Source organism: Tauraco erythrolophus, chromosome 11 (assembly GCF_009769465.1).
Source record: "Tauraco erythrolophus isolate bTauEry1 chromosome 11, bTauEry1.pri, whole genome shotgun sequence".
Classification (NCBI taxonomy): Eukaryota; Metazoa; Chordata; class Aves; order Musophagiformes; family Musophagidae; genus Tauraco; species Tauraco erythrolophus.
This window is the reverse complement of record NC_141475.1, coordinates 27,533,729-27,561,599: the sequence shown is the minus strand read 5'-3', so window position 1 is coordinate 27,561,599 and position 27,871 is coordinate 27,533,729. Positions and strand designations below refer to the sequence as shown.

Genomic DNA, 27,871 nt, shown 5'->3' with positions numbered 1-27,871 from the left:
CAAACCATGACTTGTACATCTATTCACACCTCTTTTTCGGTCTTTATTCGGCAGTACATATGCACCAAATTTCATTTTTAGAAGTTTCCATATCATTTTCATAGAAAACAAAGTTTGAAAACAAGTAACATTGAAACACAGCACGGTATCTACCACAACGGAAACATTTGGTTACAAGACTCAACAAAATCTAAAAATGAACTATGCTGTAGATTACCACATGCAAAGGTCTTCATGTTATCTTTGAAAATGAAAAGGATGAGATTTTATTACCACATTTTACTGCTTTCTACTATTATGGCAACTTGCGTACTGCAACACAGCCTATTTGAAGGGAAATGTATGATTTTTTTTCATGCAAAAATCTACAAATTAGTTTTGATGATATGGAAAGCTTTTCATAACATCAAACATTCATCTGGTGCAAATGCACAGGGAAGCCTTCCTGAAATTCTGACTTTACAAACAACTAATAAGCCATACAGGAAAGAAATTAAAAATAACTAAAAGAAAAATAAAAGGGAAAAAAAAACCCAACAAAACAAAACAAAAAAGAAACACAGGCTGCAGGAGTAAACCAGAGTCTGCTGCTAAACCGGTCTTTGTTTTTGTGTCCAGTGTAAGTTAACACTTATGAACTCATTTTGATGATTTACTAGGTTTATTATCAGCCCCCTGAAGGCGAATCAAGCTTGCATGCGTTCACATACAGCATCACAACCATACTCTCGTACACACGCCACTCCAGGACTGGGGAGCCTTCTTCAGGGACTGAAGGGCCCCGTGTTTGAAACGTGAGCCTGGCTCCACAGCAGCGAGTCCAGACATCCATTCAACGTTGTCCATTCACACGGTGCTTCATAGCAAGGCCTGGGCTCATTCTCCTCGGACTTATGTGGGCATCCTATTCTCTTATGCTTACAAGGCTTGATGATGATAGTACTGCATTTCCCCCCGATTGCTCTAGTAAGTCATTGTTCCTTCTCAGGCACTGAAGATCTTTGACCTGTAGCCCTTTTTCTTTGAACAATCTAAATAAGCATTCAGTGTGAAGTTTTTCATTACATTTTGCCACTCATTCTCACTCGCACCCACTCGCCATCTTGACTTCATTTGGGCTTTTCTGTGATTCCAAATGAAGTCTTCACATTTTCTTTCCCGATTTAATGCAGCAGCGGATCCCATGAGCCAAGATTGATGGATCAAACCTTTTTTTTTTTTATTCAGTGCTGCATTGTACCTAACTTCCAAAATACCACTCTAAAACTGGAACCCTTCTGCTGGTACATTGGCAGATGAATTGAAACCAAACGTTCCGCCTTGTATTGCTTCTGGAACAAGGCTAGGATCTTCATCAATCTGAAACAGAAGGAGAACATCACGAGTAGGACTAGAAAGAAAAAAGCCTCACTGAAAGGAGCTGGACAACCCAAAAGAGCATCTCTCTCTTCACCTAATCTACCTCCTTGCATCAAGTCTTGCCATTCTTCTCTCCTAATTTAGTAGGAGTACTATAATGACAAAGTAATTTAGGCCAAAATGTTTTAGCTGGTGTTTAGTAGGTAGGCTACATGGCACCCAACAGTCTCTCTCTCATTTATGCAGTTTTCACTCCTGGAAAGCATTCTGTCAGTCATGCACCATCCTTACTGCCAGCTTATGAACGGTCACAGTTGTTAAGAGAAGATCAGTACCATTAAATCGAGAAGGATTAAGCAGAAACTGCAGTTTCAATTTAAATAGGTAGTATAGAAGTTACCAAATTGACACCAGATTAAGTTCCAAGTCTTGCTGTATATGCAAAATCCGAGTTGCTAAATAAGACTGTGTCTCATTGTTCATACAGAAGTGAAACTCTAGCACCAAATAAACTTCAATGCGGACAGCAGGGCATGAACGCCACTGAGCTCTACCACTCTTGCAGCAATCTGCTCCCCAAAGTTTTTCAACCAAGCAGAAAACCCTCTTGCTTCATGACAGACTGACATGATTGCGTTTCCTTTAAATCATTGAAGTTAATTGCTTATAAAGTGCATACTAATCTACAACCTTCCTTCATGTCACACGTGTAAAATGAAAATGTTCTTGATCAGCACATCCTACCTCTGAAATTACCAAAATATTCGAAATAAGTTTGTTTCTTAAGAAGCAAAATCTCAGATTCAGTACTCCAGTCAGCAGGGAGCTTATCAAACGTGAAGTGTCAAGCTCAGTCAGAAGCTGACAGTTAAGAGAACTGTTCAAAGCCTGGTATTTTAACCCCTAGAGATGAAGCTTAAATTAGGCATCAGATCTTCAGATACTTCATCGTGAAGAATGGTAAGATACACAACAGGTTCTACTGAGGGCTCATTTGTCACTGAAAGACCAAACGAATGTCACAGCGCAGGCTTTAGAACTGCTACCTTTATCTTGAACAATGTTTATAAACAATTACAAAAGCAGATTGCAGAGCTATTACACACTTACATCATCTGAAGAGAAGAACTGATCAATGATCTCATAAGCCAGTTTGTAGATGTCTTCATTTTCATGATTTTGTAGCTGTTCAATTTTCTCCAAGCCTACAATAAATACATAAGAAATATAATAGAGTTAAAATACTAAGTTCAGGCAAAACAACTTCCTTCTCCTTAAGGCCTCATCACAGAAAGAAATTAAAAACAAAACTAGGAATAGAGTGACTATGAATAAGATGCTGTTAAATTCATTTGACATGCCTAAAGCATAAGTTTCTTAGACATTGAGGAACACATACCATGACCAGAAAAAAAAAACAAACCCAAAACCATATAAAAGGTCAATTCCAGCAATGATAGTACTTCTCTTCTTGCTACGAGTAGTTAAGCTGATCTGTGGGAATATGGCAGGGGCTAAGCACTAGGATATATTCCCTTTTCACAACAACATCTTTGCAGCACCTGGTGTGGTAGCTCCAAGCTTTGACATTCCAAATCCACACACTGTTGGTGGCACACATGCCATCAGTTACTGACCTGTAGCTTGATTACACAGCAAGTAGCTCCAGTTCACTGTATGTTATTGGCAGACATAAGTAGAGCATACATACAAATATTTTTGAAGTTCTGACAAGCAGAGCTTTAGGCATGAACACCTTTTCTCACTCCTGGCCACCATCAATTAATTAAGCTTTCCCTCCTTGCTCAAGATTTTGTGTTTTAAAGGCTAAACTCCATCTTAACAAAATCCCACATGTTTTTTTTTTATCTGTACTCAAGTTTAATGTCACTGTTCTTTCATCCTTGAAAACTTTCAGTCAACCTAAATAGCAACCAATATAGAGAAAGTCTGAAAGCCATTAGGAAATTAAAGCTATCATATTTTTACAACTGTTGTATGTACAATTTTATTTTATTTATCCCAAAAGGAAAGTGGACACGACTTGTGCATGATTAAGGTAAGCATGTCATCCTTACATTAACAGAAACTCATTTGTCAAGTACACCAGACTCTTACAAAATTGGCATCTAATAAACTTTACTGTCATTATGCAGCTCCTTGTACTTAATCATGAACTTAATCAGTTCGGAAAAGCTAAGTACATTCATCTGACACGCATGAAAAGGTCACTTTTAAAAAAGGTTTGCTTAAAACACCTGTGCCAACACAGCAAAGCCAAAAGCAGATACAGGTGGTAGGAAGGAAAACCATCAATTTCTGAAAAAAACGGTATCAAAATATTAACCACCATACCTCCACACTCTTCTATAAGATTGGCTATGGTTTCTGCTTCATCTTCAGCCATTTTTAATATATTACTTAGTCCATCCAGAACCACTTGCACAACTTGCGCATCTTTTACTGTCAGCAAATTGCAAAAGGGAGGAATTACATTTTGTTGAATTAAGTATGCCACCTAAGGGGAAAAAAACCACAGTTAAATCAGGAATGTGACAGAAGGAAACAATGCACCACGAGCACACATGCAAACAAGTTTAATGAAATCAAAGTAATCAAAGTTACCCAACAAAGTAAGAGTATTCTGTAGCAGTCACTTTGAGAAATTCTTGGTTTAGAACATGAAAAGGTAACATTTAGGTATTACGCTACAAATATATTGAAAGTCTATAACACAGGAGTACCAGATACTGTGAATTTTCAGTATTAAGACAAGGAGTTTCAACCTTATCTTTGAAGAACGACATCACCACCCCAATCCTACCACAAATCTAATATTCTGGGCTTACAAAAGACTAGTATATTGCTACTCAGTGGCTACTATCCTTGTAATTATCACACTCTTCTTTATAGGGGAAGAAAAGTAGAAAGATAGAGATGTAAAATGACCAGGAATCTCACTAAAGCCTCGATACAGTCATTCACAGCCACTGGGCCATCCTAATAGAAGAGCTTCCATCCAAATCTCCATTGATACTCCTACTCTCAAGTCATTCCAGAAACAACAACCCAAGTTCACTATTAAATAAATCCCTTGTAGAAGATGAAAGAGTTACTGAATGGGGAGGAATACAGACATTCCTAATTGTGGCACAAAAGAAGTCTAAACTAATCAGATGATGGACTCTCTCAACTGTACCCAAGAAAGATAATAGACCTTGACTTAAGGTCTGACTCACTTGGTCTTTTCTTCCACTGATCGTTAAGTTGCTTATTGCCCAAGCAGCTTCTTTCTGAGTACCGAAGTCACCCTAAAAATACAACCATAAATTGAAACAGTCATTCCAGTTTTCATGTTATGTAGCATTGTAGGAAAAGCTTGTATTTGTTACAGTCCATTCTGCATGGTATCACCGTACCAGTCTTCAGTAAGTAGGGGCAGTAACTAACAAATCCTGTAGATGTTTTGAGTCTACTTACAGAGTGTTCACCTCTTCCCTGCAACCATGTTTTTAAACACATCTTCCAGAGGAAGGGAAATCTGTTTGTACCTAAGTAAATAAAAACTGTACTACTCCACTCCCTCACATTCCTTATCAACAGCTGTCACATATTACAGTGAGAGATAAGCAGTAAGTGGCAATTTTGATAAACCACTGTACATACTATAACTGTGTCTGCCTATGAAGTTAGTCCACTCATGTTTGCTTGTTAAATTTAAAGAGAAAGGTCTCCAACTCTTTTCTCAGTGATCAATAAACTGGCAGTTAACAGAACTATCTGTGAATGGCTGAATGTTACTTAAGGTGAAAGACAAGTATTTCTTCAGTCTCAATCCCAGCCTCTACACTGGAACAAGATATTGCATCTTTCTCACGGCTCAACACATCGTAAGGTTGGTATTTCTGGCTTCCTAACACACTTCAGGAAAGAAAAACCAAGGAATAATTACAGCAAAAAGTAGGTAGCGTTTGAAAGATAGAGATTTACTGTTCCTGTTTAAAAACATTCTTTTAGCTATCCTTTCTCACAAGGCAAATCCTTGTAAGCACAACGTTGTTTGGAAACTGATGTTTTAAAAGACACTAACACCCAACAACTGGAAAGGAATACAGGTATCCGAAGTCCCAAATGATGACTCATTAGCATTCAATCTCTAGCAGTCAACAAGCAATAAGAGACTTTGCAAAAAAGCAGGAGTAAAGCATTCAAAAGTGTTTGTGAGCAACCACTTGACTTTACTATTTAATAAAAAAGGTAATAAAAGCATTTATCTCAAGTTTTGTGCATTACTGACAAGAAGCATACATCCATCCAAGCATACAGCATGTTGCTTTTCTGTAGGAAAAACTCTGAACACACAAAAGCTACTCTTCTCTTCTGTGGCCACCTATTTTTTATTGATGTGATTTTACTTGTTTAAAAAAAAATAGATGGGACAACCTCAGTCCATGATTTAGTGTCACAGGATCATTACTTGGATTACTCTCAGACCAGACAAACGCAGTAACATGAACATGTTAGTAAATGCCACTGTTGAGCACTTCCTTATGTTTCCACATAATGCAGGGAAAAAAGGATGAAGTCCTTAAGCTTTGGCAAAATGCTGGGAGCTAACTCAATGCTGTTCCCATCCAGACCTCTCCGTGCTACATATGACAGTGAAGAATTCCAACCCCGGTGTTTACAGAGTGAGGCCCAAGAAGGAGCTTCTCCAATACGTTTGGCATTCCTCATCTCACAGCACTTTGCAAAAGAGTATCAACAGTCAGGGACTTTATCTTGCAACATACAAAAAACGCTCAAGGGTATCATTTACCCCTGCCCCCAGTGTTTACAATGCGATGTAAAACATGAAGCAAGGAATCCAATGTCACTTCCCCCAGTTAAGGAAACAAACTGTTAAATCCTTCTTGTTATCTCACCTTATCTAGAAGATGTATTATCATTGGAACAAGGTTTGCATCTATTACTGCCTGAACTTGCTGCTGATTTCCTGCAGTGATGTTAGACAGGAACCACACTGCCTCCTGCAAAATAAAAAGCATGTGAGAAGTTATTAACTCAGATAGTCTTCTATATCATACTTTGTTTCCACTCCAGTAAGATGTCACACATTTCACATTTCAGGTCAGCAATTCACACATTTGTCAATCTTAAATACAATCAAGTATTGTATTGGTTTGATTATACATAGCTGAATTCCTAGTTATACATAGCTGAATTCCTAGTAAGTAGACAAAATACAGATGCATTTTGGAGACAAAAAAAGTCACAAGGCTACGAATTTGCACTCATAACTGATTCCATTACTGAGAATGAATGATGAGCTCCAAAATGCACCATGTTTTCCAGACATGACAGTGGAAGAAAACAGTGTTCTTTACCTGCTTCATAACGTTTCTCCTCTTAGCGTCAATCATCAAGAAAATGCAACACCTATTACCTAAATGCTGGGTTCTCAAGAATACTGGAAAGTTTTATGACCCTTTATGACCATTCTGTCCATAAGCCCAGGACTCTTTCCTTCCAGCAACAACCAACAGCAGGTGGCTAGGAAAGTGTCAGAGATCTTGTCCCCATTAGGCCCTCCTGGTCCTGAACAGTTAAAATTCTGAATTAAGTCAAAGAGTATATCAGGGCTCTTACGTTAAATAAAGCTTGAGAGCCCCTCCATTCCTCTTTTTAAGTAGGAATCTATACCTTAGTCAAGAAAAATAAAACAGAGTTTCACATAAAATTTTAAGTATATTCAGAGTATCACCTCTCTTTATTCTTACAGTCGATAAATTACTCCCTTCCTGGAAACCATCACTTCTCCTCAATTCCTTTCTCTCAACTTATCTGGCAAGACAACCTTTTAGACAAATATTTCTCTCAGAAACATTCTGAAATTCTGAATACTCTGGCATTTCATTCCAACTGAGTCTCTCAGATCAGATCACAGGCTCACTTTCATTAAATGAACCTGTTAGAGAGTTCGGATGCGTAGGCTTGTATTGGTGGGCTTGTTTTGGGCTTTAATCATTGGCAATGTTGTAAAGTAGCACCCCAGAACAGAACAACATGCCTCAGATGCACTCCGGAATCAGCACTGCACTGTCAGTGCCCCCATTTAAAGCCTTTTCTACACATGCACACACACACATTCCCCACCCCCCACCCCCAGTATGACTTGGTTTAAATTCCATTTCTCACACACACTCCATTCAAAATGACATCCAATTATCTCTATTTCATCACTTCCAAGAGAGTCAGTTTAATTAAAGTGACATTTCACATATCGAGAACTCTAACTTTTAAGTCAACAGCCAGAATTATAAGATAAAGCTTTAATTTCATAAAAATTCAATTAGAAGAATCAGGAAACAACATTCTTGTCAAGTACGACTCTCCTTAAGAGATTTTTCTACGGTTGTTAATGTCAAGAAAAATTTCAGCACCTTGCCTGCTCCTGCCATAATGGGTACAAATCAGTTACTCAAACCTCTACCACACTACATTACAAGGAATCCAAAAGAGCTAAGCCAAATATAAAAGAAGTTATCAACCAGGTGCAGTTACTGACCTTATTAATTTTTTCTTTGGGATGTGTCAGAAGTGCTGGAAAATGTGAAAGAGCTTCGCAGTTCAGAACTACCTGTGTCTGTTCATCAGTACCAGTGACGATGTTTCCTACAGCTCTCAGTGCAGCAGTCTGAAAGAAAACGCTTTCTTTAAAGAGTTCTTTTAATCAAAGATTTTTCTAGTTGAGCAATACTTTCAAACAGTAACAGTTAAAAAAGCAAAAGGGTTCAAAAGGTTTCAAGTACTCTTTAAACATCAACATGAACAATAAAAAGCCAGCTACTTTCTCTAGTGTTACATTTCAAGCAACACTTCCTTAATATATATATTTTTAATATATATTATTATTATATAAGTTATCCCAACTTACTTGCACTTTAACTTCTTGATGACTGAGAAGAGGAACCAAATGAGGGACTATTCCCGAGTCTATCACCATCTGGATCTGTTCATTGCCAGCATCCGTTAGGTATGAGAGTGCCCAGACTGTATCTACCAATATCTAACAGTAAAAACATGTATTTGTAAATACTACAGAAGTATCACAAGTCTACAAAAATACTATAAATGGGAAATAATTCTCACTGTGAAGCCAGAATTGATGCAATACAGCAAAAACCCACTTGGTTTTACAAACTTCATACATAGCAGTCTACAGAAGTCTGAAATACACCTGCTCTTCAACCTGTTCTGGCTCCAAAGAATACACAGAGATTTAAAAACCAGCTGAACTGCTAACTACAGCTTAAATTCTGAAGGATATAATAAAAGCAATTCAATTGTATCTGCTCTTTTCATGAAGTAGTGGTAAACAATGTGAGAAAGACTCACTCCTGGAAGGAAGATAAAACAAACTACAGGCATTTGGCACTACCAAACCAATGAACTGTACATCGTATGGCATCAAGTTACTTTTTTCTTGGCATTCCCTCACAGAATTTAAGAAAAGCTTCAATTTTTTTTTTTCCCACATCTAGTGCAGCAGCACTTAGACTGAACTTCCTACGTGTGTGAATATATGTGTATTCACACACAGAAAAGCCAATTTAGACAGCAGTAAATCTGAATGTTTCAAGTGACAGGTTACAAAAACAATTGAGCAAGCATTGTCTCAGCTGACAACTCCTGAGAGATTCACAAATACAGCCATTTCAAGAAATTCAAATAAACTTAATTCCACCCACTTAAATACAAGAAATTCAAGAGTATCATTACCATGCAAACTTTAGTTAATATATTTAAACATATTTTAGTAAAACACTGTTGCTATTAACTTAGAAAACTGAGCTACAACTTCACTAGGAAGCAAAGAATCAAGTCTAAACAATTCTGACTCACATTTAGGCAAAAAGATGACCTACTTCATCGTTTAAGTGAAGTCTCACTCATTTACCTCACTTAAAATAATCTAACGCTCATATTTAACATCTCAGAAGTTATAGCCAAAACTAACATTTTACATATGCAGCAGACACTAATTTTTCTTTCATTTACACCGATTTTCGTTAAAGCCTCAAACTTAAATTAGCATTTAAATAAAAAATTCCTGTATTTATGTAAATGAACGTTCACAGAAATACAACTGAAACCATTTTAAGCAAAGGGAAAGTACATGCAAACGAGCACTTGCAAAGATACAGAGAAATACCAGTTAAAAATCGTAACTTGTACTCCAAAATAAGCAGTTAAAGACATCAAAATAAGTTTGCCATAATGAAAGAGAATATCCGCTTTTTTCTTAAAGAGAAAAGTTATGACGAGATTGATACTTTAGCTAAAAAAACTAAAAAAAAAAATCAAATAAACCAAAAGTGGCTGCAAGTGGTGTTACTTACATTTACATCTGTGTGGTGAATTAAAACACAGAGCGCTGGGAGGATCTAAGGAGGAAAAGAAGCACCTGAGTTATTTTTAAGGCAGACACTCAACTCCAGTTTAGTTACACCCAACAGCGAGTAATTCAGTCACCTCCTGAATGGTTTCCATCGGCGGAGGAGGATCTTTGTGGCGGCACAGGTTGACCATGACCCAAGTGACATTTCTTAAGAAAGTTATGGGAATAGATGGGCTGATGAAGGACAGCAGTGGTTTCACTACACCAAGACTAATAACGTAATCTCTACACTGGGGTCCATCACCTGTTTAAGACAAAGAATTATGAAGACAAAGATCATCCCACGCCATTCACAAAAAAAGCGTAGCTTCTGCATACTTAAAACTTCAGTTATTTAAAATTCATACAAAGTTAAGGAATATGGGCCTTAGAAAGATGTATAGAAACACATATATATAGATACACATGTATCTCTATAGACACATCTAGCAAAGACACTTACATAAGGCTTTAGTAGGACCTGTGGCTGCTTGCCTAATTGCTTCATTTGGAACTACTAATTAAAAATAGCTGAATTCTTAATAGAAAAAAGTGTTCCGTGATTTATAGCAGATGTACAGGCTGGGGTGGTGGTGGGCAAGAGAAAAGGGGTGATAGGCAATGCCAAACCACCAAGAACAGCTGATAGTCCGATGTTTTCCTGAAGATCCCAACAAAATTTATAACCAATACTAAAGCATCCCAAGAGAAGTTCAAAATTGCCTGAAAACAGATATTGTCAGCTTCGTCCTCTGCAAGATAAACACACTTTCATCACTGTGGTTGCCTCAAAAGAAGCACCTGACTTACACTGCACACACATCACAGTTTCAGGCAGGCACAGTACTGTGCATTTTGTTGGTTTGCTTCTTAAGGAGGAACAGGCATTTCTAGCACATCAGACTGTATCAGTATGTCAGAATCAGTGCTTAAGCACTGCAAATGTAGTCAGGGTGTAAATCACAAAGCTAATTCTTGCACAAGAAAAAGAAAAACCAAATGAAAGGAAGATTGAATGATCACAACTAATCTAGAATTCAACACAACGTGTGTAAGCTCAGGCAAAATCTCACAACTCAATGCAAACCAGTTTTTATTTTAACAATCTGCATGTCTGTGCCACTAATTCCTTTTCCTGTACCTTGGAAAGAAAGTGTAGGCATGTGTTTTTGGGTGCATATCATCAACACACAACAGAGAAAAGAGAAGTAAGTTAAGCACAGGGCAGCTGACAGTCTAACAGCTGCCTTTTGTCTCATAGTTGAGCATCTCAAAGTTCTAACACACAAACTCCTATCTAGTTCATTCATTCAATACCAAAAAGAACTTAGAAGTTTTTAGTGGCGAGAGTAACACAAACCTATGATATTTCCTAAAGCCCACACTGCTTGCTCACAAACGTTTTGATGAGGTGAATGTAGCAGTCTCAGAAAAAGTGGCACAGCATCTGTAAGACACAAGCAAAACCCCACGCCATTGTTAAGAAATACATCTCTCAAGACAAAACAGGTGACATAATTAGCTCTTAAATAAGATTTCAGTACTGCATGAAAAACTTTTACTCCTGGTTAAGTATTGGTCAAAAGTTTGCTAACTTCCCAGATGATACTGCAATAAGACACCCTGTAACAACTCTTCTCTCATTGCACTTTCTTACTGAGCCCACTTCTCAGAGTATTATGAAAACAACTCTTAAAATAATCTGATATTTAATTTGTTTGTAAGTCTCAAGTTTACTGAGCTTTCAGGACTCCAAATTTAGTTACCCTTATTGAATTTAGAAATTCCATGCTATGTTATCTATCGGAACCAACCGCAAAGTAGTAACTGTTTAAGACCAACCTCACCCATCCAAATCAGCCAACTTAAGAGTCAGTAGGTACATGTCTACATTATTGACTGGTAACATAGTAAGAGGGAAGGACAGGGGGTTTAATTTATGAAATTTTACTGATTTACAGTACCCTGTGCTCCTCATCACATCTTTACTGGTAGTGAAGCACATGCCAGTTGCTGGCCCTAACACACACAGAAAGCTACTGGGGGAGCAGTTAGCCAGTGCGGAGCTCCAGGCAATGCTTTAGTGCGTGACTTCACCTGTGGCTCTACCAAGAGGAAGCCCAGCTGATTGAGCATACCCAAGTAGACATGCACCAGAACTGCACCAGAACCACCCCAGCTGCCGACTCAGACGCGCTACTGGGCGCCAAGTCAGCGTGTACTCTCCATCAGCATTTCCAAACTCTGCCTTCAGTATCCTTTGATAACCATCATGAAGGTAAGTGCACAGCAACAGCAGCTGTTTCTACAAACCTAGTCATCTTGGTCTCCTGAAAGCTACTACAGATGCGTTCCTCCATGTGAAGTCTCCTTCTGTATCACTAAGTTTTGACTCTACTCAATTTGAGACCCATGATCTAACACACTGGAACAACCTAGCTGATCACTGCAGAAGAGATTGTTTCAAATGCTTCCACTGTGTGACCAAAAGAAAAGGATCAACGGATTGATTAGTAAGAAAGGGACACGAAAGGCAACACACAGAACTCCAGAGTTGTTACCAAGGCAGCTATTTTTCTACCCTGTGTTGGTGTCATGCAGGAGAACGCTCCCAAGATTTAGAACTAAAGCTAAGCTAATGTTTGAAACACATTCTACGTGCATCACATTTAGGTAACTGACTCTTGTTTTTTATCCCCAGCACTAAGGTGCTTGCTTACATGATTTGCTAAAGACAGTTCAGTTTGTAAGAAACACTCACTTACTTTAGATCACATATTTCAAGAGAAGCTGGTATTTTTAGTTAAGACTTTTCCCCAAGGTAAAATATTTTTTGCTAGAAATGTAACAAATCACGACAGGTTTCTTATTCCTACTAAAGATATTTTACAATGCTTGTATGCAAGGAGAAAAAAGATCCCAGCAAGCACGTTAATAAGTACTTTTGGAAAGACTATAACAGGCCATCTTTTTCATTGAAATAAACCATTACAAGAAACAAATGACACTTTCATATGTTATAGCTATTAAATTGGCTAACATAGTGCATACATGCAGACCTAGATAGATCAGAGATCACCACTGAAAGAAATAATTACTATATTTGGCACTCATCTTCAATCCACTGATAAGCTAGGTTTAAATAAAAAGTAGTGTTCCAGATCAGAGGTCTGGGACAGATTATATATTAGACTTCTAAAGGAAAACTCAGGATGCAACAGGGAAAGGAAGGGGAAGAGGATGGGAAAAAGGCAAGTTAAAAGTATTTTAGCAAAGATACATGCTGTAACAGTCAAATCCATGCTATGTCACAAGTTAACAGACTCTTAACACTGAGAGTTTGTAAAAGCAAAGGGCAACTGAATTTGCAACTAAGGCAATCTCAAAACACACATTCAGTTAAAATCCTTTAAGTGGAAGTCGCCTCCTTCAAATTCCTTTACACCTGCTGTGGAGAATTAAACATTTCTGAAACATACCCAGCCATTTAGCAGAGAAAATGGTGCTGAGAACTTTCTTATAAAGCAACAATCACCTTTGATCACTGACAAGTCAGTCATGGAATATATGTAACAAACATGAACATTCCAACACTTCACCACCACCACATATCTTAGAAACTGTACTCACTACATTGAATAAAAGTTCCAGGTAGTTCTAAAAAGTCAATATATGATGGTTGTGATGGAAGAAGACACACACAGATCAACTATAATTCTGTGTCTTCTCATCGTTGGATGCACAGCATGTTTAATGGCACCAGCAGCACGCACTGCAAAACAACACTGATTCCAACCATTAAAGCTACTGGCATCTCATATAATCTAAGTTTTGTGGATTTTTTTTTCTTTACATTTTAGGCAAAAGCTTGTTTTCCTGCACATTTGATTCTTCCACGGGTCTCAAGAAGCTCTGCTGTTTTATTCACTCAATTCAAAAAGCCTGCAGAAACTTCTACTTAGTTTTGCTTTACCAACAGAAGTACTATTTCAACTTAGGACATGTTTAAAATACAGAAGAAGGTTTGCTTTGTTTGGCAACTCAGATTCCAAGTCCAACAACAATTCCTTCCCATGCTTCAGGTTCCTCAAACATGAAGGACAGCATTTTTTCTTCAACTTGATTTTGGAAGAGAGCTCGATGTCAGCCACCCTCTGGAGTTGGTCCACATCTTTTCCTCCCTCTTCACAGTGAGATAGGAAATCCCTCCATGGCAGTTTTTTTAGGTGGGTTTTTTGTTTGTTTGGCTTTGTTTCAAGTTTTTTGTTGGGTTTTTCTTTATTTTGTTGTTTGTTTTTGTGTGGTTATTTTTGAAGTTTGATAACTGGAAACCAGCAGATACCAACTCTGCTAAAATAGTGTGAGTTTCCCGAAGAGATTACTCACCATTAGGAAACCCAACTGAATTTAAAATCTGAGAAAATGAAGAAACAAAAGCAGGTGTGCGCTTCAACTGACGCTGCTTGCCAGAGAAGAGGTAGAACATCTGGCAGGAGACTTCATGGGCAGGTCCTTCAGCGACGTGCCTGTGATTGACAACTTAATTTCAACCATCCTGGCTATCGCATGAAAGGACCAACCCTCACATGTGGATTGGTGAACATGCTTGAGATAGAGAGGAACAGGAATGTGGATGCTCTTTACAGTATCATTCAGATGAACTTATTTTTGTGGAAGCTCCAGGGCGTGCTTTATCAATGATCAAATACTGTTGGACTTACTAGATTGAACTACGGCCTGTGTTTGTTCAGAGGTTCCAGAGGCAATGTTTGTCAAAGCCCATGCAGCTTCAAACTGTAACGAAGGACTGCAAAGCAAGAAAAAGACAAAAAAGTATTCTAACATGAGTTCTCAAAGCAGACGCTACAGGCACATCAGCTAATCAGCAAGAATTGTTGCAACAATTCAACATTTTGAGCTTTAGAAATACTCACTTGTCATCTCTTTCAAGACAGTGCACTAAAATAGGTAATATTCCTGATTTTATTAGATCGTCAATTGGTGGATTGCGATCACTGGAAAGCAGCTTTCTGTTTAGGAAAAGAAGAAAACACAAGACTTAACAGATAAATCACAGAATGAGAACTCGTGACTGGAAAGGATCTCTCTTTAGTCCAACCTGCTCAAAGTGGGATTATTGCTGACATTAGGTAAGGTCAGTAATGGCTTCCTATGGTTGAGTTGCGGAAACCTCCAAGCATGGAGACCCAACAACATCCCTAACAAACTGTTCCAGTGCTGCACTGCCTTATGGGCTGGGATGTTTTTCCCCAGTGTCTCTCTCATACTCTCAAAGATGAAGTAGGATTTGTTTTCTCCACTTGAAGTAGAAATAACTAGTCCCTAAAACTGAAATTACTGAAGTATTGAAAAACTGAAGCCATTACATTCACTGCCTGTTTCAGTTGCCATGTTTTCTCTGAGTACTTCTGAAGTTTATTACCAGCCAACACAATGAAGATCACTGGAGTTATTCAGTTACACCCTCCTGCATCTTCTTCCTGCTCTACCCAATGAGGGAGATCCCAGCCGCTTTGATAGGAAAGGCAGCAACTTTTTTCTTCTTTACTAATGTCAGAGAGCAAGGATTCACAAATGTCCTGGTTTCAGCTGAGATAGCGTTGGTTTTCTTCTCAGTAGCTAGAACAGTGCCGTGTTTTGGATTTAGTATGGGACTTGGTGTAAGAAGAATGCTGATAACATACTGATGGTTATAGTTCTTCGCTAAGACATTAAGGACTTTCAGCTTCCCATGTTTTGCCAGCGTGCAGGTGCACAACCACCCAGGAGGGAGCACAGCTGGAGCAAAGGACCAACAACTCCTAGCTTAGAATTTGAGTTTAGGTTTGGGATTGGGGCTCAAATTGGCCAATGGAACATTCCACATCATGGAATGTCATGCTCAGCATATAGATGAGGGTTGGCCAGGAAGCTTGCACTCTCTTTGGCTTGCTCTTCCAGGACTGCAGTTTGAGGATCTCTCTTCTTCGGGATCACTAGCTGGGGCTGGATGGGCATCGGTCAGCGGGCAGTGAGCAATTTACACCGTGCATCACTCGATTGTATATATATAATTACATATCATCATGTATTATTGCTTTTATTATTTTACCATTATTAATTTTTATTTTATTTTATTTCAACTATTAAATTGTTCTTATCTGAACCCGTGGGTCTCCTTCCCTTTTCCCCTCCAATTCTCTTTCCCATTCCTAGGGGGTATGGGAGGGTGAGCAAGTGGCTGTGTGGCATTTAGTGGCCAGTCAGGTTAAACCATGACAACAAAACATTACTGCAAAGAACAGAAGTGTACAAATTTGTTTGAATTTTTAACCCCTTTTGCTTCACCTTTCCACAGCGAAGGAATTGAGGAGAATGAAAGGTGATTCTTGGAGGGGACAACTTGGGCTGTCACACTAAATTTTTACTAGCAGTGGGGAAAGAGATTACATATAGTCATCTCTTCATATACCAGCTTATTCACATGGACATTCTCATTTCATTTTAAGTGAGGCTTAATTCGGTGTACTTTAGGCTAACCTGGTTTAGATCAGCTACAGGAAATAGTGCTTTCTACATTATGCTACCCTGAGATGATGAAATGTTTTGATGAAGACAAGTTGCCCAGTGGAAACAGGCAGAGAAACTGTTCCTTCACTTATCAGTTTCAAATACATTAACTCCCAAAAGTAAAAGTGTCTTCCACTTCACCTGACTTCTCTTTGATCTGCAAGTCTTGCCTTGCACTTGAATCAATCCCCTAGACCACAGAGGGTAAACAAACACAAAGTTGTAGCTTTCTGCTACAACAACAACAACAAAAAACCCCAGTAGTTGATGAAACAGCAGTTAAATACTGAATTTACACAAGCAAAGTTCATAAGAGTATTTTAGAATCACTTCTTGAATACATACAATGACACAGAATTGCTCTTCAAGCAAAAAGTGGCTTCAGTGGCCTAATTCATGACAAAACTAGAAAAAGGATTATGCCAGTTCTTTCTGTATTTAAAGCTAAAGACTTTCTAGTCTTGCTAATTATATATTTTCCTCTACTTGTGGGATGTATCAAGTATTGCACTAAGATAAATCCTAGTATTTATTTACAAGCAATGAAAATCTCAACTACTTCAAAGATATAGGCATTTTGATCTTTTTTTTCGTAAAGTTCTATTTATCAAGTTTTCTTTTTTAAAAAATCAGTAAATGACATACTTTTTCTAGTTAAGCTAGAACACATTTCCAGAATTTAAGAGCACGATAAAATAAGAATAAAACCAGTACCTTTGAGAGAAGTATGTTCTTACCTTGCAGCTTGCACAGCACTTAACTGTATACCCTGGTTGTCACTTGAAGCATTCTAAAATAAAAGAGAATTTAGGCTTTTCACATATTTATCATCATGACATGACAAATGTTCAAACAAATAAAATTTTTTTTTTACCTGTACTATTGCCTCCAAAGAAGTGTTTTGCTAGAAAATGGAGACAAAGGCAGTTAGAAATTAGAAATGTCTTTCAAGTACATAAAAAACACATGCTTGAGAGTTAAGTTAATTCTTACCACTCTAAAGTCACCATCTATATCAGAATCTTCACAGATATCTTCATGGGGAACATTTCTCCTCTTTAGAAGATGCTCATCTCTTTTGTTCTTAAAAAGAAAAGTGATTTAATACCTTTAAAAATTTGATTTAGGGGGTGTGGAGGGCTTTAGGAAGGAAATGGAAGCTTGTTTTAAACACACCGTCATTGATACTGTTAAAATTTTCAACATTCAAGAAGTTGGAAAGGGCTGCACAGAGGAGAACATTTTGGAAATCCCTTCTTCCTAGAAAAATTCTCCATCCAACTTTATCTACAGCGGTAACTACTTTTGCTGAAAGTTTCACATGCACACATCCATCACCACTGACACTGAAACTATTTGTCATTATTTATAACAAGTCAAGGCAATTCCCAAAGGCTGGCTTTCTGTTCATCTCAGAAGCAAAATAATTCAACTTATGATTACTTTTCTCAAGAGCTGGTTTTCTAACAACTCTAAACAGCGTAATCTTCACACACATACTCTTCCACTCTTACTTGTGTGTTGAACTACTGTTTTGGGCAAGAAAATAGTTTTCTTTCCCCTTTTCAAAAGGGAAAACTAGAAGCTTTTTCTAAGTTTTTAAAATTAAAAACTTAGCTGGAAAAGAAAGAATTCATTCATTTCAATCGATGTCAAATAAAATTATGTTTTTCAGGACAAAAATTATGGAATTTCTAGTACCAGGTAACTCTAGAACTTCTTTCTAACCCAAAGTACCTTCACAGAATTAGTAAAGACAAATGCAATGGTGCTCTTGGTAGACTACAGAAAGAACACACAACGGCATTTTTTTAAGCCTTTAACAAACTCTTGAATTTTACTGCAATACCAACATAGCCAAATCCCATTTGACAAGAACAGTGGTAGGTCGTCTCACCTTTCTCAACTCCACGACGACTTCATTTCTTTGTCTTCTCATAGTCTGAAAAGAACCAACATCAAAGCACATTATGTTCTGAACCTAGACCAAGTAATTTAAAAAGTTCTTGCACAACTATTTTTAAGTTCGTGCACTTCAAACAGTACTTGTACACAGAGGATTTAATTTTCATTGTAAAAGTAGAAATCCAACAGGAAATGGAGATAACTATGTTATTTCTGCCTATATTATTTCATAGTAAAAGAGTCCCTAGGTCTTCACGTTGAAGAAAAGGGAGTATATGGAATCAGGGAATAAACAAGTGCCTTTTAACCAAAGGCAACGTTGAAAGGAGTTGTGCATAAAACAGCACCAAAAGCATTATAAACACCATGGCAAATTCACAGAAAGCCCAACGCTTATAACCTTTTCTTGATTCAAGGCTTTTTTAACCTACATAGAGACAGCACGAGCCAAAGACCCAGAGACAGCCAAAACTGTCACTTTTATAAAAAGGCTTATCAGTAAACTTGAAACCTGCCAACTCCAAGCACAACTGCCTATCTACACACCTAATCAGGAACACTTACCTCCTCAGAGCAGCAGGGGAATGGGGTGATTCCCCAGGCAGACACTTGGCTGCCTGGGCTACGCTGCTGGACTGGCTGCTGAGCCAGAAAACACAAGGAGCACACACTCCATGGCTAACAGGTGACTGTCACCATATAGCTACGCTGAAAAACAGAGGCTGAAGTTCAGACTGTGCAGGTGATCCATCATTGAAACAAAGTACAACCGCTAAAGCAAAAAGAATTTCAATAATGTAATTCTTCAGAAGAGATCTGGACACCAGGCCCTTGTCTGAACGATGCCTACCAGGTTTCTCACACACGTGTAGCACCCTAAGTGTACCCTTCCAGACACAAAAGGTAGGCAAGTTCTACAGGAGTTCTCGCTCCCCCAAACTTCCACAACAGTATCCAAGTAATTTTACAGATTGCGCGCGTTTCTGTTACTCTATGAAACAGGTCTAGCTTTGTGCCTTGTGAAATGGCTTTACAAGCAAGTTCAAATTAAGAGTGCTAGTAAGTAAAGCTGAGTTACAAAAATATTACTTATAAATGAAAACCACATAGAAACCTTGGCCCTGTAAGAGCAAATATTTTTTTTTTTTGGTCATTTTCTCTACAGCTCCCTGAGAGCATTAAGGAAGAAAGCAATTGTAAATATGCATAAATTGATTTACTACCAGTTTGTGTGACTACAGTGCAAAGTGAAACAGAAAGAAAAAATCGGTTAGTCTATAGTGATTTTATTCTGTACTTTGAACTTTACAGTGAATGAGAACAGCAAAGTTAAAAACAATTGCATTTTTATTGTGACATAACCAGTCACAAGCTTGAAATCCCAGAGCATAAGGGACTGCATTAACACAGGACACAAGGAAAAGGAATGGCTAAGAGAGCTTCTGAACAGCAATAAGCAGCAGCTCTGCAGATAAGGATTAAAAGCTTGACTTTCAGAAGCATAATTATTTTTATCAAAAGGAATGTGCATTTCATCAGGATCAAATTCCCAGCTCTGAGTAAGACGGTTTACCTTCACAAATGAAGGACTTACAAGAAAAAGAAAAGGGCAGGAAAGAATGCCAGTCAAAAAGATGGTTCCCCACTGCTTTGGAGGAAGAACTTTTCATCACTTGAGGGCCAAACCTTAGTTCACCATGAGAAAAACAGGCAAAGGTGGGGGAAAAACCACAATACACCCACTACATAAAAGATAAATTATACGAGTGGACCAAATGCAGCTGCAGCACCTGGAACAACTAGATAAAAGCCATAATAAGCAAGCAAACAATCCCACACTAAAAAGCACCAAAGAAAGTCCCCAGGAAATATGTGCATCTTTAAAGAATGTTAATTCAAGAGGTCATTTAAAATTAGAATTAATAGCTGAGCCTAATGCAGCCTAGATTCATGGCTTTTGCATTTTTAAATCTGTGAGAAGTAGTGTCTGCTACACGAGGTCAACAGTTAACGCTGCACTCTACTAGTAGGCAGATAAACTTTATTCCAGTGCTATGGACTTATTCTCCATAGCTAGATAAGCTTTCCAAATATTTCTTAGAATTCTTCAAATGACAGTGAGAATCTCAAAGGTGTAATCTCTAAAGAGAGAAAAAAAAACTAATTAACTAATAATATATTTTCATTAACACTTTTCTAGCCCAGCAGATAGTCTCTGAATGAATAACACCTGTATTACAAATACATAAATGAAGCTTTAATGTTTTGTAGTAGCTCTAAGTGTCAACGTTGACACAAAATGAAGAAAAGTTGAAAGGAGAAAAGTCTCTCCAGCAGCTATCTTCCTCCACACGCATTTGTTAAACCTCACGATTACAGATCACTGGCACTGTCACCTGGCAGTTCACGCTTCAGCTCTTCAAAGCATCACTTCAACACTGGGGAGCCAAGGCCCCTGCTCGCAGCCACACACGTCGCAGGATGCCAACAACTGCAGGTTGGCACCACGTGAGTTGTGCTAGGACAAGGGGTAACGGTTTTAAACTGAAAGAGGGGATATTTCCATTAGATCTAAGGAAGAAATTCTTCCCTCTGAGGGTGGTGAGGCACTGGACCAGGTTGCCCAGAGAAGCTGTGGCTGCCCCATCCCTGGAAGTGTTCAAGGCCAGGTTGGATGGGGCTTTGGGCAACCTGGTGTAGTGGAGGGTGTCCCTGCCCACAGCAGGGGGGTTGGAACGAGATGATCTTTAAGGTCCCTTCCAACCCAAACCGTTCTACGACTCTCTGATTCTATAAGCTGAGCTCAGAAAAGCATAGCCTAGGCTTCACCAGCAGAGACATGAATCCCACCTGAATGATGACTCGTAACTGGAGAACAGAGCAGAAGGCAAGAAGCAGTCAACAGTCATTTATCTGTGCTCCAAGTGCGGTTGCCTTCCCAGAGAAGCTACTGGACACCACCCACCATGTAGGGGCTTTGGAAAGATACTGCAGCTTTACAACTGACATATCTACTACAGGCTCTTGCTCTCAGCCTGTAACATAGCATTCAGTGTAGTTTCTCCAAAGTATACTAACCTGACATATTCAGGAAGAAAATAAAGCGAGCAAAATGTCTGATAAAAAGATTGCAGAATTGTACCAAGCCCCCAACGATCTCCTAAGACTGTTAACTAACACCTTCCCAATCCAAAACTGCTACTGCAAAGTAACAAAACAAGCATAACTACAGAAAAGCTGTACTGCAAGAAGGACTTTTCTTACCAGACTTCAATAATGACATTACTAGTCACAGAAAAGCTGTTGCTAACCAAGAGCAAGACCCAATGTACATTTTCAAGGAGCAGAAGACCAAATTGCTGGAATGCCATCTATAAAGGGACATTGAGCTGTGAAGGATATTAAAAAGTAATAGCTACAATTACTAGTGATCCCCAAAGGAAATGTATTCCAACCCCAAAGGAAATGTATTCCAACTCAGGTGGTAGCATACCTTCAGGACAAGAACATATGTATGAATTTGTGACAGAGGTATGGGGAGAGATGAGTGGGACCAAAGCAAATACTTTAAGAAAAAAGCCTCGGACACGTCATTTAAAAGTTTCTTGACTTGAAAAATCATATGTGCGGTTGATCAGACTCAAAAAAAATCCTGAAACTCCATCAACACTTGACTGGAACAAGAAGAATGTTCTCCCTCCAGAAAACAGCTGACAGGCAATTGGTTTTAATTCTTGCCTCCTTCTGAAGAGGATCTTGGACTCACAAAAACCTCCACGTGAAAGACAAGCAACCAATGAAGTCACCCTTAAGAACAATCTACCAAAATACGGCTCTGCTAAAATAATTCTGTGTAAACAGTAGCTGGTTGACAAAGTGGTTACTACTGGTCAACCTGTCACTGCTCTTCCTCCTAGGAAGAGAAAACACACAACAAATAAGAACCAACGTTAACTCTGTCAAGGAGTTCCACAGCATCATCACCCCGCCTAGAAGTGGGATAGTCTGGAGAAACTAAAACAGACAGACTCCAGATCAACTTGTGTTGTCTTTTGGAAAGCAGCTCAAGGGGCAGAAACCCAGGGATAACAGCTTCTTGGCAGATGGTACAGTAAAGCTAGGTTCTCCCTTTTGCTCCGTAGAAGATGTGACACGATAGTCAGACTTCTCTGAATCAGTTCTCAGCTTGTACCAACACAACGGTGAGCATAGGAAAACAATCTCGGCTTAAAAGTCTCCAGACACTGAATTCAGAATGGTCCTTGCGAAGTGTACCAATTTAAAAACACATCCCTTCAGCATGAATCCATGTGGCTCTTGCAGTCCTTGGCTCCTGTTCTTTATTTGCTACACTGAAAATCAAATGATCAAATCTATTTCTGCCAGCCTATGATTGCTGTCCTTCCATCCTCCTTTTTTACAATTATATTTAGCTGAAGTTTTATCATAAGGGCTATTTTCTGACCATTAGTCATTACCAAGCCTTTCAGCTTATTATTAAAATCCTGTGTTAGCTGATGCCTGCAGGATCCTGATACATCCTAGTGTTTTTCACCAGGAAGCCAGACAGGAGAAACATTCTACACTCCAGAACAATTGTTTCTGGTGTGGAACTGCAAAGGCAACAGTTACTTCAAAGCAAAGCTTCTTGAGAGATCTTTCCTTCCTAGTAAGTTGCTGTTCTACACTAGCACTAGTCTGGTCTATGATTCAAAATGCAAACAAAAAAAAAAAGGGGAGGGGGGGCGAAGGTGCGCAGAAACAGACTATTTACCTCCAGAACCTTTTGTTAACTATATGGCACTTTCAATTTTATTTTCTGGATTTTTAAACACTACTTACTACAGCCCAGTGCACAAACTGCTTACTCACTACACCAGCTACTCAAAAAGCACCCAGTCTGCAGACCACAGCTGGAGAATATTAGTCTAACTCAGAACATCCAGTGCAGCAACCATGGCAATGACCAAGATCCTTTTATACCTGTGAAGGCCAAGACAAAGTAAAGAGTCCCTCAGAGACACACACAAGTTCATATCTGGATGTGGTAAAAATCCATACTCTTCACACTCAGTTTAATCCAGTGATTTAGGCCCTCCTCTAGCCATTATTTCCCTCCTATACCAATTCTGGCTCATTTGCAGACTTTCGCACATTGCAAGAGCAATAAAGTCTACTGTCAACATCACTGATAAAAGTGCTGTGGGACTTTAAAGTCAACACAATCTCCACAAGATACCACCAGAAAACATGTTTCAGCAACTATTCCCCCTTTAGAATTATAATGGGACTCTCAGTTACAAATAAATAAATAAAAATCAATACGAGGCTGCACATGCTGTCATTCTAGTTTTTCCTGGAGAAGCCAAATAAAATGCCTTATATAAAATATCCAGGATGATTTTTAAATGACAAAACGTATGAGCTTCACCATAGAACTACAAGTCAGCTTAAAAGAGCCTATTTTTAATTAACTCGGTGATTGAAATTTCTGCTCTCCTTCAGTTCCTCCATGTTTGAATTCCAAGGAAACTGTTTCATGTGAGATACAGAAAAGGTTGAAAAGTTTCTAACTACCCGTGATAGCCAGTATCTCTTGTAACATTATCTTTCCTCTCTGAAGCATCCTTGGTGTTCTCAAACACATTGTTAGTGTTAAAAATCCAGTGAAAGCTATTGGCAACTCTTAAAGCTGATCCAAAAACATCTGGATTCGATGGCTGCTCCAAAATCAGTTCTGAAGTACCCTGCACTACAATATTATCACTTCACATCAGGCGTCTTTCAATTACACAGCAGAAATCTCTTTGACACTTCTCCTGTGCTGGCACCATTAAAGCAATTCTTAATCTCTCACCCAACCACACAGGCAAGTCATGGAAGAAAAGACCAGCAGAAACTCATCAGGTTTTTTTACAGTATTTCCAGAAAAGTAATATGCATAAAATATTTTTTTTATTTCATTTCAGAAAACACAAATCTCAGTCAAATTTGAATGCTGCAGCAGGCAATGATCACCAACAGAAAATGAATTGGTGAATCACCTGGTAAAACAAAACTAAGCCAACAAAAAAAACCCACCTCAAGCCTTCTTTTCAAATCTTCCCAGAAGCAAGACTACACTCAAGGCTCCTACCATGCAGTACTAAACAGCAATTACTCAAAAACAAACTGTTCATAAAACTATGCCTACTGCAGACACGACGACCAATCTGTACTCATCCTGGACTTTGTAAAGATCTAGTATTTGATTCCAAGGTCTATGATACTAGAATTAAAGTAAATGTTGGAAAGAAAGTAGTGAGCATCATCACAGCCGTACCCATAATAAACAGAAAAAACAGCTCATAATTTCTTATTCAGGGAAATAAAAAAGCCCTAGTAAAACCTGTTCCTCATTGAACTCGTAAGATGAAAAAAAAAATACCTTAACTAGCTTTCCTAGTAGACAAGCATTTGCATAATTCTGTATAGGAGTCCAAATAAATACTTGTTTAAGGAAGATTTTGGATATTTGAAAAAAAAAAGTGTGGCCACTTCTGCAAAGCTAGCTCCTTTTTGTGTTGCAATGATACTAATTATTTCCTCCTCCCACAGCTTTAACAACTCTTAAATCTTGTAAGACCATGACAGAATGCTGCACATACTGGACTAGAAACTTTAAACACTACACAGAGATACTGCCTCAGTATCACCTAAAAATTATGGCTCTCATGCCACCAACTCTTCCGATATTAAAAAGTTTATTACACTCAGTATTTCTTTGAACAGTACTATAAATAAGAAAAAAGGATGAGGAAGTATTTGATATTTCTAGTCACAATGAAGCTCTCTCTTCCCAGTGTTGCCACCAATCTGTCATCTTAAGACACATGGCAGCAATTGTTTACAACGTAACATGTCCATGCATGCATGTTTTCCCAACACTTTTGCACATGAAGGGAATTTGCTAGACATCTTACATAAAGCAGGTGTGTGCTTTGGGTTTTCTTTTTTTCCTTTTTCAAGGCCAGAATTTGTATTTTTAGAAGTGAAAAAAAAAAAAAAAGGAAAATGAAAGTCCAACTCATTATCCAAAAAGCTAAAAACAGACTTAACACTTTGGGAGACAAAATGCAGGAAATTTCCTGCCGTAAGATACACAATCACCAACCCTGGAAGGTAAGTACAATGTGACAGCAACTGCTAGCAACAGAGCTGCCAACGGTCTGCTCCGAGTGACACGGAATCATTTATGTACCATTTTTTAAAAGTCTGCAATTTGCAACATGGCAACCCTTCACGGCCTCTAGAAATATCTGCTAATCTGGGATTCACCAAAACTAGAGTGATTTACTACTTGTCTACTGATGGCGAATGGAAATAAACAGTCATGGAACAGAGAAAAAAGATCTTTGTAAGAGAAACCCATGGCTAAACGCACAATTTCAGCGGAGAGAAAAAGGGGGAGGAGTGAAGGAGGAGGGACAGAGATAAAGATCAAATGTTGGCTTCCGAGGTGAAGTAAAGAGCCATCTTTCTGCTGAAAGCAGCACAGGAACACAGGTGTCAGAACTCACCAGCAACTGTTGCTACTGCAGGACACACGGCTCTAGGTGGACATCAACATCTCTAACGAGAAACGCGAGTGTAAGCGGTTAATAACCAAGAACAGTGGCCATAAGCCTGAGCTACTGCATGAAAAACAGCTATCCACGGCAGTTATTTTAGGTGCCAAGCACATGCTCCAGGATTTGCGGGAGAGCTGTCAATATCTAAAATTTAACATGGCCTGGCAGTGGCTTTTTCACTGTGTGGAAGGCCGTTTAAGCGCATCAGCAAATTAAAAAGCCACTGAAGAGCTTACCTGGCTCCTGATACACACACACGTGTGTTTTTTACTTGCATGTGTTCATCCTGAACCCTCCCTGCTTTAGCTGACTTACCTTAACACTCAGTACGTATGCACCCAAGGAGAGAAAACGCAGATGAATTCCAACCTGTGTTTTCCCATTAATTTCATTTTTTATTATAATAGCATACGCTTTACTGTGCGCCTTCCTAAAGGGGCCTTTCTTGTACAGTTGTCTGTTCGATGATAACGAAACAATTTACACAAAACCAAATTAACATCTAAGGCAAGTAGTTACTAACAAAGCTAACAGCGCTGTTAGTAAACAGAGCAATCACTGCAGTAATTAGCCCCACTTCCAACACTGCTGGCATCCCCAAACTTTGTACGTGACTGAATAATAAACTGTTTTATCAATATATTTGGACAAGTTAAAAAATGAGGTGTTATTGACTTGTGAATTACACAAATGGGAAACCTGGCAGATGTTTTCATGAATGACAGCAACAGAAATACATTTTTTACTTTTAAAAAAAAAACACCAACCCTGTACAATTGTCTTTGTATGAAAGATTAGAGTATCATGCTAATCACAGGGACACATATTGAGTCTAGTGAAAAACAGAAGTGAGAACGTCAAAGCCCATTTTTTGATCTGAACCCTGTAATGACGACATTATGACGCACAGGTTTCCCCAGTCAGCACTGCTGGCCAAGTGTTCATGGGTGAGGATTGACACTTAATATTAAAATTTCAATTTTTACTAAGGAAACCCTAAGTTAATTACCTTTTTCTGCTGCGTGGAAGCAGCACTCACAGCTCGAATAACGCCCGTAGTGATCCAGCCACCAAAAAGTTTAGAGGCTCTTTACAAGCCACAACTGTTTCCACATCAACTAACTGAACAGTAAAAGAGTAACATTCGCCCTACTTAGGAAAAAAAAAAAAGTGTTTTTTTCTTTTTAATAATAATCTTTACTACAGGCAATAACTAACTCATTTATTCCCTCGAGTACCTTACAGAGACACCCAGCAGAACACCCGGCTGGGCCCTAATCCCTGACTCAGGCTTTTAGGGTCGGCGATATTATTAAGAGACCGATTATTAAGTGCCAGCAAGAAATCAAGGCAGAGCCGTACGAAAATCCGCCCGGGAATTTCCTCGGAACACCGAGGAAACCCCTCCACGAAGCGAGCGGCTCAGCTACGCCGAGTAAGATCCCTCGCCGCCCCGCGGGCGAGCTCCCACCGGCCGCTCCCGTCAGCCGGGGGCCGCGGGAGCCCCCCGGGGCGGTGCCGCGGGGCCGGGCAGGCGGCGGCGGCCGTTGCCCCCTCGCAACCGCGGCGCTCCCGCCTCCGCGCTGCGCCCAACAGCCCGGCCGGGCCGCGCCCGGCCCCACAGCGCGGCCTCCGCCGCTTCCTCCCTTTTCCCTTCCCTTCTTCCCTGCCTGGGCGGCGGGGAGCGGCGCGCCCGCCTCCCGGCGGGGCGGGCAGCGCAGGCCGCGGCCCCGCCGCGGGCCCCTCGGCGGCGGATTAGGACAGACGCCACACGGCGGCGGCGGCCCCCTCCCGCCGCCATGGCCGGCCGGCCCCTCCCGCCCGGCGCCGCCGCGCTCACCTCCAGGTCGCGGCCTTTGTTCTTGAAGTTCTTCAGCCGCTGGTTGTCCAGTTTCTCGTTGTCGGCCATGGCGGGGAGGGGGAAGGTGGGAGGGAGCGCGGCTCCTCCGCCTCCTCCCGGGCCCGCGCCCCTGCCCGAGCCCGCCGG

At 39.5% G+C, this 27,871-nt stretch overlaps 1 protein-coding gene and 1 non-coding gene across 2 annotated transcripts; both read right to left on the bottom strand.

Annotated features, from left to right (window-relative positions):
• Positions 1-18: 18 nt before the first annotated feature.
• On the bottom strand, positions 19-27,871 carry KPNA4 (karyopherin subunit alpha 4). Its single transcript, XM_086618165.1, has 17 exons — positions 27,725-27,871; positions 18,267-18,311; positions 17,363-17,452; positions 17,244-17,273; positions 17,107-17,159; positions 14,734-14,829; positions 14,521-14,606; positions 11,160-11,246; positions 9,895-10,064; positions 9,762-9,806; positions 8,297-8,428; positions 7,928-8,056; positions 6,285-6,389; positions 4,599-4,670; positions 3,715-3,877; positions 2,470-2,564; positions 19-1,359 (listed from the first exon to the last, which is right to left on the bottom strand). The coding sequence occupies exons 1-17, from the start codon at positions 27,791-27,793 to the stop codon at positions 1,261-1,263; spliced, it is 1,566 nt and encodes a 521-aa protein (XP_086474291.1). The 5' UTR covers positions 27,794-27,871; the 3' UTR covers positions 19-1,260.
• On the bottom strand, positions 7,291-7,607 carry LOC147528132 (small Cajal body-specific RNA 7). The gene has a single exon (XR_015222423.1).

Coding starts and splice junctions, on each gene's coding strand:
- KPNA4 (XM_086618165.1), bottom strand. CDS start 27,793: ATGGCCGACAACGAGAAACTGGACAACCAGCGGCTGAAGAACTTCAAG. Junction 17,453..18,266: donor TCGTCGTGGAGTTGAGAAAG/GTGAGACGACCT, acceptor TTTCTTTTTAAG/AACAAAAGAGATGAGCATCT. Junction 9,807..9,894: donor CGATGGAAACCATTCAGGAG/GTGACTGAATTA, acceptor TTTCCTCCTTAG/ATCCTCCCAGCGCTCTGTGT.